The sequence below is a fragment of the Prosopis cineraria genome, unplaced genomic scaffold (genome assembly GCF_029017545.1).
Source record: "Prosopis cineraria cultivar Desert tree isolate PC_DT_omini unplaced genomic scaffold, ASM2901754v1 PC14, whole genome shotgun sequence".
Classification (NCBI taxonomy): Eukaryota; Viridiplantae; Streptophyta; class Magnoliopsida; order Fabales; family Fabaceae; genus Prosopis; species Prosopis cineraria.
Window position 1 is genome coordinate 17,279,496 of NW_026555345.1, and position 18,771 is coordinate 17,298,266.

Below are 18,771 nucleotides of genomic sequence, written 5' to 3' on the forward strand. Positions count from 1 at the left end.
TGAACCCAACAATCTAATTGATGGCCAATCAACTAGAAGCATTAAGCATGAAGTAAAATCAACATGATCACATCATTAATCACAAATACAACGAGGGAATGAGTATTTAATCCATATAAAAGGTTCAAAATAATCCTAAAATCAAGGGTTTTACTACAAATGTTCATAAAATCCATGAGAAAATACAAATATATCAGCACAAACATTGAACAAAAGAAAAGGAAGGAGAATGAAGAAGAAGAATCGAGATATGAGGCCAAAATCTCTTCCAATCTTCAAACCTAAGCTCAATCTCCACCAAAATTCATGCCCTACCACGCGCAAAGCTCCTAAATGCTCTCAAAAAGTCCAGAATGGTAGCTAAAGTAAAAAAAATGGGTCATATATACTCTAAAACCCTAACTTTAGGTCATATATACTCTAAAACCCTAACTTTATCAGCTAATAAAACATTTCATTTTGCTATTGCGACACAAAGTCATGATTTTGAGACGACTTTGGCAATTTTGCTCTATTTTCACTGTTAACGAAATTTAGCCTTTACGCACTTGATTTCTTCGTCTAAAAGCCTTTCAAAAGCATCGACAAAAGTCCATAAATGTATCCAACCAAATTTTAAACCAAAATATCAATAAATTAGCTGCAAAATACCAAAATAGAGCTATGGTTTAAATTTCCAAAACAATATGCACATTTTCCTAACTTGAATATTCGTACAATTGTGCCTGAATATATCCAAAATACAAGAAAAATGTGCTCAAATGACATAAAATTCTAGAGATTAACAAAAGATCTCATTCAAGCTTAAACTATAACTAGACCTTGCTTGAATTATAGAATAAAAAAATGAAGACGTAGCACTATATGTTGATTCACGCTTGGACATTCTTGTGTCCATGCTTGATTAGCAAAACTGTATGGAAAAATGTCTTGATGAAGCTTATGTAATTTGATTCAACTTGGATATTATATTTATCAAGATAGATTGATCCCAAGTGTCAGCTTGAAATATGCTTAAGAAGCAATCCATGCTTAGATTCTATTGAGTTCACACTTGAATGGATGTATCACTTGCTAACTTTCAAGCCTGACTTAGAATGAGTCCTAGCACTAAACAAGCTATCCAAGCTTGGTTCAAAAATTTTCCAAGCATGATTCACATCAGAGAGGCAAGGTACCTCTATATACTCATTTATGCTTGGTACACAAATTAACCATCGTGCTTAGATTTACAGAGAAGTTTGGTGCTTCATACACATCACACATGCTTGAACCTTGATTGGTCCATGCTTGAATCAATGTAAAGTGATAAGTGAGCTATAGTGAAGATAGCTCATCAACGCTTGGATTACTCTTGTCCACGCATGAATAAGAGTTCTAACACCATGCCCCTAACGGTTATAATCTATCTCTTAAGAGTTTTCACAGTCCAAAAAACATTGTTTTACATACAGGACCTTATTTAAGTGAGTGGGTAGAAATATTAAATGAGAATTTAGTATTGCATTGATTTCTTACTATCATTATGCAGAAATGCTCTCAAGCAGTCTATAAGCTTTCATTGTTTTTGTATCTACTTTATTTAAAGAGTTTAAGTTGCAAAAAGCTATTTCATCTTGTCTTTTTAAATCTTAGAAAGGATTTTTTAAGTTAAGTGTAACAATTTACTTATGTAAGTAAGTCTTGTGATGGCACTGTGGTGACAAATACCAATTGAAACTTGTGTTTATATGGAAAAATTTCAAGTCTGATCCTGAAGATTGGAAGTAGATTGAGTGGTAGGCTGAACCAAGATAAATCATTTCCATTTGCTCTTCTTTTCAATCAAAAACTCATTTCTTACTCACAAGTTTGTACATAAACTATTCTACACTTTACTTTATCTTTTTAGTTGGGAAAAGTTTTTAAAAATTATTAGGAACACACAATTCATCCCCCTCTTAAGTGCCAACCTGATTTTACAATTTTCAAATAACCGCTATATAGTTGCCAGCTATATAATATTTTTTTTTAATAATTGATATATAGTTGGCAACTATATAGCAGTTAAAACTGTTATATATTGGCTCAAAGGATATATATCAGTTAAAAATCACTATAAATAGTAAAAGAAATGATCGTTATAGATAGCCTTTTTTGTAATAGTGACTAGTTAAAATTAGTCAATATTCTCTACTTTATAAAAATTGTTGTAACATTATGAATTTACTTTTTATTCAAGTAATTAAGGTCTATCTCAAAATTAAATACACTTCTTTCATGCAAAATAAAATTATAAATACCAATATGAAATCAACTATGGTTTGGAATCTTAGTTTTTCTATAAATTTTTCAAAGCACACTTTATTTGATGAGAGAAAGACAAATGCACTCAATGGGTGAAATAGTAATAAGGGGGTAATTTTAAAATAAATTTTATAAATAAATTATTATTTATCTAAAAACATCGTATACTATAAGACATCAATCACTCCAAAAATTAAAAATCTTGTAGAATGGGTTGGAGATTATATTAAAGGATAAATAAATAAATTATCCCTTGAACGTTAAGCATAATAACACCATAAATCCCAAACTTGTTTATCATGTAAATTATTCTCTTAACTTTTAAAAATAATAAATTTGACTTTTACCATTAATAAAAATTAACTTTAACCATTAATTAATTAAAAAATAAAAAAAAAAGTTTGGTCCTTGCATGTAATTTTTGGGTACTTTTATTATAATTTTTTAGTTATTTTCTATAACTTTTAAAGTTCTTTTTTATTATTTTTTAATTAACTAATGGTAACAAAAATTTTGTTAATGGCAATTGCCAAATTGTAATATTTTGAAAAGTTAAACAAATTCAGGATTTATAATACTACTTAATTTAAAATTTAAAGAATAATTTATTCATTTATCTTATGTTAAATAACATCATTTTTTTTCCAAGAACCATATAAATAGGATGGAATGTAGCAATATTTGATCAACATTCTCCATGGTATTCATCATCAAAGTTGGAGTGTAATTGGCCTTAAAATGTCGACAAGTGTAGGATGCATGCCCTTGGCGTTGAAGATTAGAAATCACATACGTCCTATTCACAATAATCATTCTCATAATGATTACAGCAAATGGACCAGCAGTTAATACCATTTAATGTGGTGAATGGTGGATACCTTCCTTCACTTGCAACGCCAAACTCAATGCTATTAATTAAAGGTTGGTGTGAACGCACTGACTTTCGAGCTCTCTCCCTCTTCTTTATTTACTTTTCCGATCTTTTTTCCATTTCATAACTTTTACCCACAATTTTTTTTTAATACTCCCTCCGTTAAAAAATATAAAATATTTTTAAAAAATTAAATATTAAAAAATATAAAATATTTTTAATCTTTTAAAGTATAATCATTATTTTTTTTAAAGTGTTTTTATTGATAATGACTTTATGTTTATTATAGAGTATTTAATAGTAGTAAATATAAAAAAATAGGGTTAATTAAAAAGTAAGTAACTACTTTATTGAAGGTGAGATTCAATTAAAAATACCTTACATTTTTTAACGAAATGAGTATAAGTTACTTCTAATTAACTCATTAAATTTTAATTAGTTAGAATAATAATGAGTTAGTTAGAATAATAAAATTATCTTAAAAATAAATCACTTTTTAATTTTATTCTTAAATTTAAAAAAGGATGATTTGATGTGTATGAAAAAAGTTTCTTGAAAAATTAAAATATTGCGCTTCTTTTTTAGAATTTACTGAAAGATACTTTTAAAATTGTACATCAAATATTATGAAAAACAAGAGAAAGTGACTTAGGCTAATTTTTTACAATGTAACTTGTAAAAAGGATTGGAGAGAGTACTTATTTAGTGCACAAATAACAACTTCCAAATTTTACCAATGAAAGGTTGGTCTAGTTGATAAAACTCACAACAACTCACAAAGTTATGGAATTAAATTCTGTTAATATATGAGGTTTCTGTTAGTGGATGATTTATAAATATATATGTAAGTGCTCATTGAGTTTGGAAGCATGTCCTTACTCAAGTGAGCCCCCAAGACTCCACTCACATAATTTAAAAAAAAAATTTAAATTTTTGTCACCAAGCATAATTTGAGGAGAAATTTAGAAGAAATCGTTTAAAAGGATTTGAGTACTCCTCTAATTCTATTTACAGAGCAAAAAAAAATATTTACTTTGATCCTATTTATAGGTCACTTCAATAATTATTGTGTCTATCTTAACTTTTTTTCTCTTATTAAATATTAGGAAGGTTATCAATAAATGCTAGAGTATTTTATTTTTTAAATATATATATTTATTAGTAATAAATTTTGGAATTTGTTTAATTTTTAGACAGAATTAATAAAATTTAAGATTTTTTTAATTATGATAAAAATACTGTAAATGACTTATAAATAGAATATAAGAAATATATGTTGAAAAAATGGTGACGGAAGCCTTGTGAGAATGATTGACCAAAAGATGTTTAGTCCTATGAAGTTAAATGAATGGGGACTAACAAAGGTACTCGAGGAAGCTATAAACGAGCATTTAAATGTTAATGAATAATATATTTCAAGAATTTCTACCCAAAAAAAAATATTTAAAGAATTAGTTACTGATACTCATGCGATTCATAAAGCCAGCTTGATCTTATGGAATATGCTTTTTTTTTTTTAATGTTGATAAGAATACTACTTTCAGATCTCATAAAAAGCTAATTTACATATGTTGTAAATTTGAACATCTTTGTAAACATTATAAGAGTTGTGAGATTTATTTTAATTCTAACAAGTCTCTAAAATCTTATTCACTTAAATTTTATATTATTTTAGAAACAAAAAGTTTATTATTAGGGTCCAAGCATCAACCACTATAGAGTTATACTTACACCTTCAACAGCCCAAAGGGAAGTTTCCTCTTTTAATTATTTTGGATTTATATAATAATCTTAGGTTTACAGTTATCTTTAAAACAAAAAAAAAAAACCATTTCCCCTTTTTTTTCTTAAATTTTTTTTTAAGGAGCGCAAGGTATTTTATATTGAAGGGTAAGACAATATTTTCTTAAAATATTTTTTTAAAAAAAAAATGCATTTCTATTTCTATCAGGGCACTTATCATCTTTTTTATTATTTACTCACGTGAAATAATTGTAACACACAATTGTTTCTTTTCCTTGTAAGGCATTTTGACCTATTTATTTTCCTTATTTAGTCGTTAAAATCAAACGTAATTCCTGTCACTTTCAACTACTTTGACGTACGTCAGATCGTCATAATGAATCAGAATGCTTTGTGATCACTGTATATCAGCCTGACAACTATTAAACATTAGTAGATAACCCAAAAAAAATGAGGGGTCTCCGACGGCGGTACGATTTTGCTCTCAAAAAAATTGTCTAAAAAAATATTTTCCCACCTTTTAGCATGTAATGTCCAAAACTCTTAAAAATGTTTGTGTGAAAAAGAGAAAGAAAAAAGGGTCTTCTAATCTTTAAAAAATTGTTTTGCAGTTTAAAAACCGGTTTAAAAGATTCTTTTAATCCATGTGAGATCTCATCTAGCGCAGGCCTTAACGCATTTTTTAATATGCCGGGCAGGCTTCCAGTCTAAGCTTAGGATCCTTAATTTGTGTGCCACTTCCATATACACAAACTATGTATCCTTTGATGCGTGTGTGTTCTTAATTTCATGACAAACCTTAAACACAATGTTTTAAAAGTGAAACTGAATATTAAATTAAAAAAGTCAGTTATTCTCAATTTTTATCATAAAATCAGTCAGACTAATAGTTGAATCAATTATATAATAATTAAATAAAAATAATATTAAATATATATATAAAATAAATATAAAAAATATATAGTTATATATTAATATAATGGCATAACATAGCCGTAAATTAATAATATTATAAATTATAATTTTATAACTCATCAAATATAACATGGGGAAAGCCACATGAAAAATTATGGAATAATAAAAAATTAATTTATATCATACTTAAAAAGGTATCACACTTTAAGAGTGGCTTGTCTAAAATCTTAATAAAAAAAATTATTGCTAAGTGTGTTTGAGATGCAATTCAATGTGTATAATTATTAATTTTTTATAGATGTGATTAAAAAAAAAAAAAGTAATCGTTCAGTCTCTCGTTACTTAAAAAGCTCTGATTCTACCATTTGACTACGCTCATTGAAACCAACCTAAGACCAATAGAGACCTATAGGATTCAGGTCTTTTTCTCTTTTTTGGCCAACCTATAGTATTCTGATCTATGCATAGCTTTTACGCACACTGTGTGTTCCCCCATCTTGCCTTATTGTCAATTCAATGATCTTATTATTACTTTTAATTATTTTTAGAGAGTCACATGCATGCACACATGTCTTGTACCTATAGAACCGCCCGCCGCGATCAAAATATACAAAGTTGCCAATGTCATAAACTCATACACATCTCTTACCCCACTACGTCATGAAGGAATTAATTGTTATTATTAATCATATTTAAAAATTGAGAGTAATGTGTGTGTCCATATATATGTATATATATAATTTTTCTCGTAATGGAATTTTTTATATGTTGAATTAGAAATAACTCGATTCAAAAGTTATGGTGAAGTTATTTTTTAAGCAAATAATATATTTTCTCTAATTGAAAATATAAACAGCTTTTAGCAATAATTCACATATTAATAAAATATTTATTTTTATATAAATACATATTATTTTCCTTCTTTACCATTAATCTCAATATATGATAAGTGAAAAAAATGGTTATAAACTCACAATAAACACAAAAATCTATGTTAAGTAATACAGAGATAAATTGAATTTTTTTTAAAAAGTATTAAATTATTTATATTTTGAAACAGGATTAATTAAAAAAATATATTTTGGATAGTAAATAACAAAGAGAGTGGCCCAATTTATTGTAGTTTGTTCCTTTTTGCAAGTCTTTCCGTCGACATGAGCGGACAGCTTAACAATAGGTCGGTTTTGCTTTTAATAATATTTATTTGGTTAGAAGTACCCTGTATTTGGTCACAGTTAATTAACTTGGAGCTAAAATGTAGTGACCCGTTGCCATAAATATAGAAGGCGAAAAAAGCTCATCTAATCTAGTACTTGTTTTTAAATAATCTTCATAAACAAAACTCGCACAGCGTAAAATCTTATTTAAAAAGACATCTAATCTTCATTCTTACTTTTTTCCAGAGCCAGTAATTCAAGCGGACCAAATTTATTCAGATTGAGCTCAATTTGAACCGGGTTTATTCAGATCGGGTTTGAAGTATCCTATCTCTTCTAAAAAATTCAAATACCAAACCCAACTCTAACACTTTCAGGCTTATTCGAGCTGGCCCAAATACCCGAAACTTTTTAAAAATATTTTTTCTTTATTTTTTAAACCAATTTTAATTTTTAAATAATTCTATTAAGTATTAAATATTATTTTAACTTTAAAAGAATAAAATAAAAAATAACTTATCAACCTTATAATTAAGTAGTTTTATTGCTGTTTTGTTGTATTATATATAATTTATTCATGAATGTTTTATTTATTTATAAATTAATGTCTTAATTGTTTAAGACATTAATTTAATTATATTATTTTATTTTAATTATGATCAAATTGATCTCAATTCAATCACGGTTATACTACTGATTTAAAATTATTGTACCAATTAATTTAAAGTTTTTAATAACTCTTGAATAAATTGTACTTTTCATTTTTATGAATATAAGAAAAATAGAAAATATTATATTATATAAGAAAAATTATTTAATTATGAGTAAAATATTTTTTTTTGGAATCATCTTTCTTTAACTTTTTATATTGTTTAACCCTTACATACAAAAAATTTTTACTTTAGTTTATTCTGAATTTTTAACTAAATCTAGCATGGATAATAACTAAGTAATTATTCAAGAATATTATTTTACTTATTATATTTATCTAATAATAGAGTTGAAAATTTTTACATGTCCAAATGTAGTTTTTAAAATTATTTTTATTTTTATTTTTACTTTAAAATTAATTATCTTATTTTATAAAAAATATAAAAATAATTTTTTATGCACAAATGGTGTATAGGACTCAAAAAAATTTTAAAAAAAATTGAGTCTTAAAGTATAACTATAGTAATACACTTAAATATATAATATTTTAGTATAAAATGATATAAAACTTAAAAAAATTAATTAATATTCATCATATTTTATATATTTTTAAAAAATTATTTTTTTAATTCAAGTATTCGAGCCAAGCCCGAACTCAATCGGGCTTGGCCTGAATATTAAAATATTACTATTTTTTGTGATTGGTTTTAATTTTTTTTAGGTAGATTTGAGTTGGTCCATCAGATATGACCTTAATTATTGACTCTGCTTTTTTTCATTTTTTAAGTACCTATTTAGAATTAGACATGACCAATTAATTCAAAGTCAAACATATGATTGGATCCCAAATGAAAAATCACTCCATTAGTACATTGTTTTCTATATTTAAATTCATAATTAACCAAACATGTAGTTTCCTTTTTACACTGAAACACAGTAACCCAACAAAAGAGAAAAAACCAAAAAGCACTATATAGCTAGCTGTATCTTAGCACTATGGTCAATTCTCCATATCCAAAAAGCTTCCAACTTTGCTTGAAGAGCTGCCACATATACAGAAACATTATCCAAGCCTGAGTTCGCCAAACCCTTGTGATAAAGAATTGGAATTTTTGTACCATGTTGATCAATTCTTATGGACCCATCAGTCAATATAATGTTATATGAGCTGTAAAATGGTAATACAAGAATCTAGCTTTAACCCTTTATTCTTTGTCATCACAAAGTAGAAACTACATGTTGAGAGACTTGTAATAATATATGCTTTCCACCAAACAAAAATCATATATTTTTAGCTCTGATCATTCCCAATAGCAACCTCAACTAGCTCTGCAACTTTCATAGATAGATCCAAAGCACATGACCAGTAAAGTAAAGTGGTAGAAGAAGAAAGAAGATAGGAACTTGAGAGACAAGAAACGTATTGGGCCCTTCAAAGAAAAATTGAAAAAGGGCTGACATTAAGGATTTTAATTCAGGGGGAGAGCGGGGGGGGGGGGGGAAGCAAGCAAACAATTCTTTGACTGACTCTAATGTTGCCACAATGAGCCCTCAAAGCCACAAAGAATCAAACCCTCTGTTTCTTCTTCTTGCATTGAACTGTGATCCCCAGAGAAATACCCGCCACAGTATAACTTGTTCTCAACATCATCATAAAGGCTGTGATACCATGGATGAGGATAGGACCACCCCTCTACCGGGTCGAAAAACACGAACTCGTTATTCGGGTCGGGTTCTTGGAAGCTAGAGCCCAGTGACGGGAGCTGCACTATCTCGCCCAGTTCCTCTGGGGTGGTGGGGACATCGCCCGAGGAAGAAGACGGGGCAGAGGACGACGACGAGGAGGAAGTGGGGATGGGACTGATGTTGAGTATCTCCATGGAAGCAGCTTTGGCGGCGGCGGCCTGAACATCTCGGGGCGATTTAGAGGCGGGTCGGGGCAGGGAAGCTGCGAGCTCGGGGAAGTTGAGGATGGCGGAGGTTCCTTTAATGCTGAGGGCGGCGACGTCGTGGGCACGGGCAGCCATCTCCGGCGTGGCGAAAGTGCCGAGCCAGATCCGATTTTTCTTTCTGGGTTCGCGGATTTCAGAGACCCATTTGCCCCATGTTCGCATTCGTACTCCTCTGTAAACAGGGTGCTTGCTGTTATTGTTACTTTCATCTCTGGCTCGCTTGAGCTTCTTCTGTTGAGAAGGAGAAGAAGAAGACGACGACGACGACCACGACGACGACGAAGAAGAAGAGTTGGATAATGACGAGGGAGACGAAGGAGACGATGAAGGCGAAGAGCAGTTGGTGGAAGTACCAGTCTCTGAGCTGGGTAGCTCAGCCATTGGTAGCAGAATAGAAAGCTCAGGACCAGAACGGAGAGCTGCTCTGTTGTTGTGTAGAAGAAGGTTCTAGATGGTTTGGTGAAGAGGGGTTTGAAGCGTCTCCTGCAGCGGAAACTTTAGCAGAACAGAGGGAGAAAGAGAGAGAAGGCAGCGAGGGGAATGAAGACAGGAGAAGCGAGGGTGGGATTTTAGTAGGCAGAGGAGGGGAGAGAGAGGGAGAGGGAAACGTGTGGTGTCTTATTTCTCAAGTGTCCCCCACACGAATGGCTGAAAGCACTTACTTCTTCAATACATCAAGTTAATTTCATGATATATATATATATATATATATGTATTTGTATAATATTAAAAATAGGATGAGACTTGAGCATTTACGTCAAGTTTAAAATTAAACTTGATGTAAAATGGAGTTGCAGCATTTGACAGTGAAGGAAATTTAATCATGAGTTTCTCCAAAAGCACAACTATCAAATTCTTTAGATATTTTGGAAGCAATTAGACTACGCTGCCAAACTCATCAAAATTTACATTTACTCTATTATACTTTTAAGTTTTGTTATTCATCTAACATAATTTCCATTAAGTTCACCCATTATTTTAGATCATCAATAGAATTAAAAATTTTATTATAAAAGATTAGATGATCACTTTTAATCACATTTTTAAATAAGCAAACACTACTAGAAAAATTAAATTTAATATCATTTTCTCTAGTTAAATTGTGTTTTAGAGAAAGATTTTGTCTTTTACAAAATTCGTAGCTAAAAAAAAGTTCACTAAATTTAACAAGAGATCATATTTTTCTCATTAATTAGCTAGGAATTTAGTAAGGGATTCAGTAATTAATCTCTTGCAATACCATTTAAAATTTGATAACTTTAGTGAGGGATTATTCCCTTACTAATCCCTTGCTAAATTTTCCTATATTTAAAAATAGTGATATCACATCACTCACTATGTGTGCGTCAACTTATGACATGTCATCAATGTTAGGATAGGCTGACACTCAAAAGAGGGGCGAATTGAGTGACACTTAAAACTTTTGAAAATTTGAAAAGAGTGAAAGAAGAAGATGATACATTCAAGATTTATACTGGTTCAACTATAAATTTGGGCTACATTCAATCTTCAAGATCACACTTGAGATTTTCAATTAAAAACACAAGTTTCAATGTGTGTATGTCACTACAGTACAACTCTTAAGACTAACTTTGTCTTCATTCACTCAACACACCTTTCTATAATCCAGCAAGTTATTACAACACTTGAAAATTCCTTCTCAAGATTTTTGAGAAGATAATAAAAGCTTTTTACAGAAAACTCTCTTAAAAAGTAGATGAGAATACAAATGAAAGCTTATAAACTTTTGAAAGCTTTTCACAATTCTTTTCAAGAATAATGAATGAATGTAATCAGTAAAATCACAATTTGAAAGCTCTTTAAATGCACAAATGATAATTTATTCATTCAAAGATTATTAGTCTCTATTCTGGTTCAAAATGAATTACTTATACAGTTTTTAAAAGTTGATAGACCGTTGAAACAGTGATTCCATCCTTTGGTGCATGTTTTTGTGAGTGACTGGTATAATCACTTGTGATTTTACACTGAGAAAGTTTCACAAAGCTGAATGTGATAGATCACGTGCAAACACCTTGTCATCTCATGCATGGTTTTGCACTTCTAAATAATCATTCGATTATGTGTACTTAATCAGGCGTGACACCTCATTGCTCTCTCGCATGGTTTAGCACTTAAGAATATTTATTCAGTTCTGGGTGCTAAAATTCACATGGTACCACATTGTTTTCTCGCGTGATTTTGCACTTATGAATATTATACAAACATACAAAAATACTAAAACTTGCGAGTGCACCACTTGCTCTTACTCGTGGTTTTGCACATAATGAACTATCATTAGTTTTGTGTGATAAATCACATATGGAACCTTTACTCTCTCACGCGTGAAATGGTTGGCAGAATGCTAAAGCCATTTTATGTGAACAAAACTCGCATAAAACTAGAGTGATATCACACGTGAAATTGCAAGCATTAATGCATGAACTTGTCTTAAATATATTCACACGTGAAATAAAGCATAACCCAAGTAAGATTTTGCATAATCAAGAAATATAGATTTGTGAATCAATGATTATACACATGAGCAATTTTAGCCTAACTTAAGAAGATTTAAGACTCAATAAATTAAAATGTGATTGTTTAATAAATGATAGATCATGCGTGGCTACTGTCAGTCTCACGCGTGATTTTGCACTTTGTCAGCAATACAATGAAGCACAGGTGTTAAAACTTGTGTGAAAAATAAAGCCTTTCATGCATGGTTTTGCATGCAGAGACAAAGTTCAAAGTAACATACAATACAAGTGCTTAATCACACGTGAAGCACTTCTTCACACTCTCGTGATTTTGCTAATAGTGTGCCTAATATGCAAAAGCTCATGAGTGACTTATAGAATCACGTGTGATTCTACCTCTTCCTTCTGTAAATTTTTTTCTATGAAAAACCATACGCAAAAGCATTGAATTTAAGAGAATTTAAATTATTTATCCTAAACTTCTTCATCTTCTCTTAATTTTTTATGTTCTTGAGGTGTTGTCTTCATCTATGATTATTTATATTTATATAAATAACAAATACCTCTTCTCTTGGTTTTATAATCATCAAAATACATGATCCAACAACCAACAATCTTATGCCTTATCATCCACCATCTCGTGCCCCATCACCCACCACATGTGTAACAACTCATGACATATCATTGTTCACCTTGCGCCATGTTACTTGCTCTTTACCATGTTATATATTCATTATGTTTATGTCAAAGCTAAGACTTGAACCCTTGACCTCATACCTTTCAAATCTTATACTCTCATTCGTTGCCAGTTAAACTGAAAGGCACTTGCAATCGTTATATAAAAAATTAAATATATATTATTTAACTATATAAATATATCAAATAATATATTATAAAAATACACACATATACATATTAAATTTTATTTTCAATTATTAATATGTTAAAATATTTATATTTTATTTAAATTATTCTTTATATTACATTTTTAATAAAAAATTATTTTATTAGTGAAAATCAACTTAAAATAAATAAAATATTAAATAATTTTATTATAAATATTTTAGTTAATTTATAATTTAATTTTTATTTTTAATAAAAATAATTAAATATATAATAAAAAGTCATTGCCAAAGTTAATTTTTTTTTTTGCAGTAATGAGTTAGGGATAGAATTCCTCACTAATTATCCTATTTTAGAGAGGGATTGATAGTCTCTTACTATTTTTTTGTTAATTGTCTTATTTTATAGAGGAATTGATAGTTTCTCACTAATTTTCATATTTTAGAGAGGGATTAAATATCCCTCGCTATTTTCCTTACTAATTTTAAGTTAAGTTATGAAATTAACATCTCTTATTAATTATAATAAAATCCCTACATCCTAATGGCTGTGTGTGTCTTTGTTTTATTGATATTAATAAAAACGATGACTTGTTTTTTGGGAAAAAAAAGATCTAATTACTTGAATTAGATGGCTATAATTTTTTCATTAGGGATTGGCTATGATTTTGTGATGGATCCGCCACCTCCGCCATTTGTGCGCGCTCTCTCTCTATTTTTTTTTTTAAATCCATTCAGTCGACAATCGAAGGAGACTTGCTCTTTTTTAAAAAAACAAAAAAAATCATGAGAGAGAGAGAGAGAGAGAGAGAGACAGAGAGAGAGAGAGAGAGAGAGAGAGAGAGAGACTGGGTCAGTGGGTGAAATAAGGAGTGATGCCTTATTTGGTCCATTAGAAATGACTCAAGAAATGGAAATGAAAACCATTTCATTGTTTGGTTAGTTGGAAATTAGATGCTTTTTTTTTTTTAAATAAGCTTTCATGACAATAATTAGGAAAAGGGGTTCATGCATGAGGTCAAGCCAGTGAAAATGCTTACTTTCTTTGAAAAATAGTTTTGTGACTAAGTTATTACCAAATTTTAATTATCTATCTTTTTCTTGCATATTACAAATTTATAAGTTTTAATGGAATAATTTTCATTAGAAAAAATAAAATAAAAAACAACCTTCATGAGATTAACTTAAATAATAAATGTAAATAAAGTGTATAAAGTGATTTATGTTCAGATTTCTTAATATACAAAAATTACAAATCTCATGATTTAATATCTTAATTTTATAAAATATTTTTCAGTCCACTAACTCTTATGCTATTAATTTTATTGAAAGTAAATGTCAACATTATAATTTCAAATGCTAACTATTTTTTAAAAAGTTGACATATTAAGTTAAATTTTGAAAAATAACAATAATTCATATTAAAAATTCCATTAAAATGTCAACATTATAATTTTAGATGCTAACTATTTTTTAAAGATTGACATATTAAGTTAAATTTTTAAAAATAACAATAATTCATATTAAAAATATTTGTTTGTGAATTCCATGTCAGCATCTAAATTACAATGTTAATATTACCCACCGTAGGGCCCTCTTATGTACGGAAACTACCATCTTATATGTATTGACATTGTTTTGTGTGATTGGGACACTCTAAAAACACTACTATTGTCGTATCCATTCCCTCTTCTCTTTTATTTTTGGCTTTTCCTTTACTTTTTAAGTTTATTATTTTATATATATGTGTGTGAGTGTGTATCAACATCAGTCACACACACACGCATATGTGTGTGTGTATATATATATATGTGTGTGTATATCAACATCAGTCACTCTCACGTCCATTTACTCTTTTGACCTGCTGCTCCGTTCCTCTCTCTTCTTCCCTTCCAAGAGTTACTTCTATGATTCTTTCACTATCTTATTTTTCTATGTATATACATGTAATTTCACATTTAATATATTTTTTCATATATCACATTATATATATTTTTTCATATATCATAAGAAGCCTGAGTTATATTATTAATAACTTTTGAATAATACGAGCAGCCATGGGTTCTAATACAGGATCAGGGATCTCTCCCTTTCTTTTCCTCCCTTTCCCTTCACTTCCCCCATCTTCATCATTCAAATTTTTTTATTAAATAATTTTTTTAAATGAAAAAATTAATGAATGATAAGGATGGAGGAAGTGGAGGAAAATGAAGGAAAAGAAAGTGGAGAGACCTCACTTCGTCTAATACATTTGTCATGCCAGCTCAATAAGTCATTAATTAGACATGTCACCATTAATATTGGAGTTAAGTCAGGTTAGAGTAGGAGGGATTTGCGAAATCCTAGGACCAGGGTAAAAATTTAGTGAAAATATAAGATCAAAAGATTTTTTTTTCCCTTTTACTAATTCAGATTTGTATGAGTGATAAGAATATTCCATTGTTAAAGCAAGTATTGAAAGTTCATTTTTCAATGTTTTTTTATTGTTTATAAGTGTCTTTTTATTGAAAATAATTCTGTTTCAGATATAAGCATTAATTTTTAGTTACTTCTTTCAATAAGAATTCAAACATTAATTTTTCATGTTATGAAAAATTAGTCAAAAATATTTGTTTTTATCAATTAGGTTAAGAGAGATTAGTTTGTATTTCCAATACATAGAATATATCTTTGGTGTTTCACTTAAAAACTTTATTTTTCTTTTTTGAAAAAATAAATTACTGAATTGTTCGTATAACGTGAATATCAATGAATGATTCACGACGGAGTAGGGATATCTGTATTTTGGATTTATTCTTGGACTCCGTTTCTTAATATTATTTTCATTTCTTTTTATAAATTAATAATTTGAGCTGTATTAGATTTGATGCCCGCTGCATTATTTATTTGTATGTATTTTATATTGCTCTAAAATAAATATTTGGCATCTTCCTCATAAGGCAAATATTTTGATTCTTTGAATAGAACTGCTAGCAAGATCCAAGATTTGGTGTGATAACATCAATTATGAGGGGGAAAAGCTAATTTTTATACCATATTTCTTATATTGCAATAAATCTAAATGCATACATAAAATACTACATAAATCAATCATTTTAGAATCAAATATCTACCATTATCTTTAAGAATAAAATGTCCAAATACCAAAGGAAAAGTATCTCATGACATGAGTACAACTTAATCAATCTAGATTTAAAAATAAACTGGGAAATTTATCCACGAATATTAATTATAGCAACAGGATGCTATTACCGTATAAATACGAAATCTTGAATTTGATGTTTAAATATTTCTTAAAGAGCTGCTCCTTAATTACATAAGGTTTGTCTTATCAACCCAATTAAGTGGCAAATTGAATAGACCTTTTTCATAATTTTTCCAATTTAATTACCCTATATGTGCATTTATATTTATATATTGATTTAAAGTCAAGAAGTTATCCCATGAATTGTATATATATACACCCCTCGGATCTTAAATGTAGGAGCTATTTAATTAATTCACATAGATTAAAAAATTAATTCATTAAGTTATTTGTAAAATAGAATGCGTGTCGATTTCTTTAATTAAAATTCCTCCCCTTTTAATAATTTATATTGAAAGGCTATCACTGTTGATTGCACATGTTGGTAGTTTTGGAAAAATATAAAGGAGATTAAAGTCTCATAATTAGGACAGAAGCAAACTCTTCAAGTAGCTCTTACTTTTTCTCTCTCTCACACTCGCACGCTAGAATTAGTAATTCAAAAAGATTGAGCTTATACAAACCTAACTTATTTCAAACTAGCTCAAATAAACTCAAATATATAAAAGAGCTCATATAATTAAATTTGATTTTAACAATTTAAACTTTCTAACTTATTTAAACCAATTTGAATACATGAATTGTTAGAGCCTTTTCTTTTCAAAGCAAATTTCAATTTTTATCTTAAAATTAATTATTGTTGTTATTATAAAAAATAACTTTTTGGAACAGATAGAGATACAAAAGACTCAAATTTCTTTATTAGAAAAACTTTGGGCCTTAAAGTTTAAAAATAATCAAGGTTAAAATGCATTTTTAAGATTATTATAAGATATATTTTACATATTAAAAATGATTGGAATATAATAATGTAGATTTTTTAAGAAAATATCTAGAACAGTGTATTAAAATATATATTTAGAATGTTTTAATTTTTAAGTGATTGGTTAATATTTTATATATATATATATAGAGAGAGAGAGGCTTGTTTAGATTAAGCTCCAATGTCGAAAAAGTGAATTTTTTTTTTCAAATGAGATATTAAAATTTTTCGAGTCTACTTAGCCTGCATCACCAGCTCTCACACACACATTTGGTCACTATACATGTGTTGAAACTTGAAAGTGTTACTATGTTTACCCTTCACACTGTTGCCTGCTAGCTAGTCGCTGTACTTCAATGTTAATTTATATATCAATTAAGATCCCTTTTATTTTTACATTTCTATATTCAAGCAAATATCGTGTACATTATATAATAAAAACTCTGTTGTTTATTCCACTCTGCCTCCGAAAACAGATTGATCGAAGTGGTTGTGAAACATAAAGGCCAGGTTTGGATGTTTGATCTAAACTAAACTGAAGACGACTCAATATAAATAATGCAATTATTAAGTACTATTTCGGTATTAAGTACGAAACTTGTTAGGAGGATAGTCAAAAACTAAGTAGCACTGATATGGCTGTGTTTATTGGATGTGATATAGCTCAAAATTTTAAAATACAGGTACAAATATATATATATATATATATATATGTATATATATATAATATTTCAATATTTTATGATATAGGTATAGGTATCTTGATTTTTAAACAAGTATTTTTAAAGTAATTATATAAGGATATTTGTAACAATGAACTAAAAATATTTAGTTTTTTTAAAATTTTTTAAGTAATATAGAAAATTTTTATTGAAAATAATCATGATTAGAATATACAATCTATGTATAATGAAATATTATATGTGTATCGTATCGGATATGAATACATATATTTATTTTTTAAGTATTGGTAAGTCGGTCAAAAACTCAATCGTACTTGGTTAATATACCAGCAACTACTGAAAGGCACTTTGTTTAATTGTTCTAGGGATTAAAATTAGCTTATTGTAAGGCCTCGAGTTCAAGTTATATGATAAGCTTACTCCTTCCTTTTGGAAGCTGATCATCATACTCAGAAGATGTGGATTTCTAAACAATATTAATCTTTTTGTTCCAAATTATATAACAACTTTAAAGATATTTTGTTATTCTAAAATATAAGATAATTTGAGAAAAATAAGATTTTATTAATAATGCTTTTTAATATTAACTTTCAAATAGAAAAAAAATTGAAATAATATTATAATGTAATGATTAAGTATATAGGGACATTTTTGAAAGTTTAGAAATCTAAATCTATTTTGGAAAAGTAAATTTGTAAAATGTTATTATTGAGTTTTATTGTCATGAGAAATCTTATCTCAAATTGTTTTATAATTTTAGAGGGAGTTAAGTATTGCATTGATAGCATACATATAATATATAAATATACATACATGCATCAATATATATAAGAAAATGAAAAAAAGAAAAGCAAAGCTGATAATGGAAGAACATTAAACCCGAGGTTCCATTGTAATTGATTTGATTGAACTACTAAGTGAAATGAGGTTTAGAGCCCATTTAAATTTTAACTTACATTTACTAAAAATATATTTAAAAAATCCAACTATTTATTAAATTTAATAAAAATATATTTTAAATATAATTTAAATACACTTTTAACCGTTATTCAACCAGCCTCAATGAGGTGACAAAAAGGCAAGCTCTTTGTGGCTGCCCGATGATGAGGGCTTAAGATGGGAAAGAA

General features: G+C 28.5%; 1 protein-coding gene across 1 annotated transcript; it reads right to left on the reverse strand.

Moving 5' to 3' along the window:
* Positions 1 to 8,460: 8,460 nt before the first annotated feature.
* LOC129293486 (ethylene-responsive transcription factor TINY-like) lies at positions 8,461 to 10,241 on the reverse strand. Its single transcript, XM_054931485.1, has one exon. The coding sequence runs from the start codon at positions 9,954 to 9,956 to the stop codon at positions 9,153 to 9,155; it is 804 nt and encodes a 267-aa protein (XP_054787460.1). The 5' UTR covers positions 9,957 to 10,241; the 3' UTR covers positions 8,461 to 9,152.
* Positions 10,242 to 18,771: the final 8,530 nt, after the last annotated feature.

Excerpts from the sequence above, each read along its gene's own strand:
- LOC129293486 (XM_054931485.1), bottom strand. The coding sequence starts at position 9,956 with ATGGCTGAGCTACCCAGCTCAGAGACTGGTACTTCCACCAACTGCTCT.